Source organism: Salpingoeca rosetta, assembly GCF_000188695.1.
Source record: "Salpingoeca rosetta unplaced genomic scaffold supercont1.9, whole genome shotgun sequence".
Lineage (NCBI taxonomy): Eukaryota > Choanoflagellata > Craspedida > Salpingoecidae > Salpingoeca > Salpingoeca rosetta.
In genome coordinates this window covers 325148-329040 of record NW_004754925.1, presented here as the reverse complement: position 1 = coordinate 329040, position 3893 = coordinate 325148, and the positions used below count along the sequence as shown (strand labels likewise).

Below are 3893 nucleotides of genomic sequence, written 5' to 3'. Positions count from 1 at the left end.
CTCTCTCTCTCTCTCTCTCTCTCTCTCTCTCTCTCTCTCTCTCTCTCTCTCTCTCTCTCTCTCTCTCGCTCTCTCTCGCTCTCTCTCGCTCTCCCTCGCCACCAGGGAGAGACGCTGGAAGGGGTGCTGCTGACGAGCGAGTTGAATTCGGCGCCGCGCTCGCAGTTGAGCAGAACGACCAAGCGGCCCGTGCGTGTGTTGGGCGTTGTCGGTCGCGCCATCGTGACGCACATGGCTGGAGATGGTGCCGGTCATGGGAATGGCGATGTGGTGGTGTCGACTGCAAGACCCGCAGACCGTTTGAATGCCATGCTGAGACACGCACGTGAGCGCGTGACGGGCACAAAAGGCAGCAGCAGTGCCAGTGGCAGTTGTGTGCGTGTGGATGGCGATTGCGAATGGGACGCGTTCATGTGGAGCGATGGCTCTCTTTCGGCTGTCGAGCAATCTCTCCACCAGGTTTGTGCAATCTGCGATGGGTGTGGGTATTGTTGCTGTGCGCTTGATGGCGATGCACGCAAATGGCGCTGGGACACACACCCACAAATACACGCACTTACTCCCTTTGACTCGCTCATACACACACTCACTCACTCACTCACTCACACACTCACGCACGCACGCACTCACTCACTCACTCACTCACTCACTCACTCACTCACACACACTATTGCACATCTCTATCATCAGGCGGACATGCGGAAGTTTGCGTTTGGTGATGGTGCAATGTCGCTTTCAGCAGCGGCAATCACATGTGTCATTCGCTCTCTTCGCTTCTCCACTGCCATCACCGAGCTTGGTGCGACGCAGAGACTGCCTCCATGTGTCTCTCATTGTGTGTGTGTCTTTGTCTGTGTCTGTATCTGTGTGAGTGTGTGTGCGTGTGCCTATGCCTGTGTCTGTGTGTGGGTTATGTACTGTGCTGTGAGCATCCCATGTGCGGGTTCCATGTCGCCTGTTCACGCGTGTGAATTGATTGTGCGCGCCGCTCTGCAGACTTGTCCAACAGCCAGGCCAATGACCAGAGTTGCGTCATGCTCAGCACGTGTGTGTGGGCGTGGCCAAACCTGTCTCGCCTCTCTCTCGCCAGCTGCACCATCACCTCTGCGGTACGTTCAATGGACGTTTCAGGACGTGACATTTGGGGAGGGGGGGTTGACCACGCACTCGGAAGGAAAATGATGCAGACTTGCAGACTTGACTCTTGACCTGCACGGCAGCTCTCTCCTCTCACCACACACACACACACACACACACACACACACACACACACACACACACACACACACACACACACACACATGTATGCATGCTTACCCAACTCCTCCTCCTTCCTCCATCCCCCCCCCCAATGTTCATTGTGGTCGACAGGGTGTATGTGCGCTGCTGCGTGCTCGTCGCCCAGCGGGATCCACTGCGGATGTGTACGCAAAATTGAAGACCTTGGATGTTTCGCACAACGCACTGGATGGGCTCGACCAAAGCCTTGTTGGCTCCTTTCTCTCCGCTCACTTGCACACACGCGTGGTGCGGTCATTGAGCATTTGGACCTTTTGAGTGTCGTGTTCCGTATTGTGTGTTGGTGGCTGTTACGTTTGGCAAGGGCTGCGTGCACTCATTTCACAGCACACACACGCACACACACGCACACACACGCACACACACAAATGTACACGTACATACACACACACGCACACGCACATGCACCCTGCACCATCTGCACGTGCGCTCATGCCTTCCCGCAAACGTTTAGGTTGCCATTGGTTGTGGGCTGCGAGCACATGCGTGGCCACCACGCGTCATTGTCGCTGCCAGCGATGAGGAGTGCTGTACCAATGGGGGTGACGTCACAAGACAGCTCAGCCGGCATGTCGCAGCATTGAAGGTGGGATGGTGTTGTTGTTGTTGTTGTTGTTGTTGTTGTTGTTGTTGTTGTTGTTGTTGTTGTTGTTGTTGTTGTTGTTGTTGTTGTTGTTGTTGTTAAGTGCGCTCACACCTGTTCTGTTTGCTCAACACATCACAACGTGGAAAGCATGCACACTGTGACCGCAAACACGTACACACACGCACAACACTCTTCACACGCTCAGTCACACACACACTCACACACACTCACTCTCTCTCACACACTCACACACACTCTCTCTCTCACACATGTACATGCACACATTGTGGCACAGGTGAGCGCTGACACGCCCGCGCTGGATGCGAGCGGGACCGCCATGACCGAACACCGGTTCTCAACGCTCTTGCAGACGTTCTCATCGCACGCGTTCTTGAATCTACGCAGCATTCGTCTCTCCGCCTGCCACATCACAGTGCGTCCACTGCGTGTTCTAATGAAATGGATGAAATATCGCCATTGTCTGCGAGGCTGCTTTTACTCACACCTTGCAATTGCTTGCTTTTTGTCCTGTGACCCTCATCCTTCCACTGCACACCTTCACGTTGTGTGTGTGTGTGTGTGTGTGCTCAGGTTGCGATGGCCGCCGATGTGTTGCGTGCGCTGGATGCTAGCACGTGGGCGCGAAGAATCGACCTTGACCTATCGTTCAACCACATTGACACGCGCATGTGTCCACTGCACAGCCGAGATGAAGCAGCATCATCGAGCAGCGCCACGACCACTGCAACAATGGCAACGACGAGCAGCACAACGTGCGCGGGTGAAGCGCTGTGGCAAACAGTTGCAGACACGCTCGGGCGGTTTGCATCGATTGATTTGTCCTACAATCCGATTGCCGACGCGTGCAGGGCACACGCACAACACCGCCTCAATCCATCGTCGTCGCCTGTGTCATCTTCAGCAGCAGCACTTCAGCCGTCACCATCGGCACCATCAGCGCCCTCGCATTGCATGTTGCCGCGTGCGTTTGTCATCTTGAGTGATGTGCAACAGCTCGATGCCAGTCCACACGCGAGTGCACACACCACGTCTTCTTCTTCTTCTTCTTCTTCACAGCAACAGCAGCAACAACGGCGACAGCGAGGGTCACAGCTGCACGGCGTGCAGGAGGACAGTCAGGACTTGCATGAAGTTGCAGACAGCATGCTTCGCTGGCTCGAGAGCAACGAGTGGTGATTGTGTGTGTGTGTGTGTGTGTGATTGTATCTGTGTGTGTGTTGCTGGTATCGCTGTGTGAATGTGTACCTCCGTGTTGTTTGTATCGCTGTGTGTGTGTGTGTTGCTGTTATCGCTGTGTGAGTGTGAGTGTGATTGTGCATAGCGCCCCAAACCCGCCATGCTTGCGTTGGTCCCATTTCTTGTCGGGGCTAGGTCTTCGAGGAGTGTTCCATTTTGAATCAGGCTTCCATATCCAAATTGAACAATAACAGGCGAACGCGGCACGGGTCATTCGCGTTGAGCACACAAGCGAAACAGAAGCAGAACACACAGACAGACAAGAGAGAAAGGGAGGGATTCAAGGCCAAGCACGCATGATGGCAGGGTGGGTGTGTTGCACTGTGTAACACTTCAACAGCACCTGAATTCACCCCATAAAGTAAACAGCAATAACTAATGCACAGATGTAACCAAGCAAGGAGAAGGGTGCAAGCGGTGGCGGTGATGCAATTCAGACCTCAGGTGAGGACACCATCCCATTGGTGCCACAAGGGCGTCTCACTGGCATCATCACATCAGTCCCACAGTGGCATCACAACACCAGCATCGAAACAGCAGCACGCAGCGTCATCGCCACCACAGTACGTGCAGTGGCACGACATGTTGCTGCTTTTGTTTGTTTGCCAGTTGGGCTACGGGAAGATGAGACGGTCGCGTGAGGTAATGACGTCACGGCACCACGGGCACGTGTCGGAGATTTCCTCCACACACTGCGAACAGATGCAGTGGCCGCAGTTGAGGCGGATGTTCACGGGCCTGCGGACAAGCG

At 54.7% G+C, this 3893-nt stretch overlaps 2 protein-coding genes across 3 annotated transcripts in view; one reads left to right on the top strand and one right to left on the bottom strand.

Moving 5' to 3' along the window:
- PTSG_03977 (uncharacterized protein) overlaps positions 1 to 3374 on the top strand; it is an 11413-nt gene extending 8039 nt beyond the window's left edge. The window contains exons 9-15 of the mRNA XM_004994816.1: positions 106 to 459; positions 691 to 799; positions 997 to 1109; positions 1372 to 1527; positions 1754 to 1885; positions 2181 to 2318; positions 2477 to 3374. Coding sequence (XP_004994873.1) covers positions 106 to 459; positions 691 to 799; positions 997 to 1109; positions 1372 to 1527; positions 1754 to 1885; positions 2181 to 2318; positions 2477 to 3082 — 1608 coding nt within the window. The 3' untranslated portion in view covers positions 3083 to 3374. The remainder of the gene's footprint in view (positions 1 to 105; positions 460 to 690; positions 800 to 996; positions 1110 to 1371; positions 1528 to 1753; positions 1886 to 2180; positions 2319 to 2476) is intronic.
- The window catches only part of PTSG_03976, a gene marked incomplete at both ends in the record, with an annotated part of 5045 nt that continues 4428 nt past the window's right edge, over positions 3277 to 3893 (bottom strand). Inside the window, one exon of one of the 2 annotated variants that reach the window (XM_004994814.1) lies at positions 3277 to 3880. In XM_004994814.1, the coding sequence (XP_004994871.1) occupies positions 3757 to 3880 (124 nt within the window). The remainder of the gene's footprint in view (positions 3881 to 3893) is intronic. The other variant, XM_004994815.1, reaches the window with a different exon arrangement.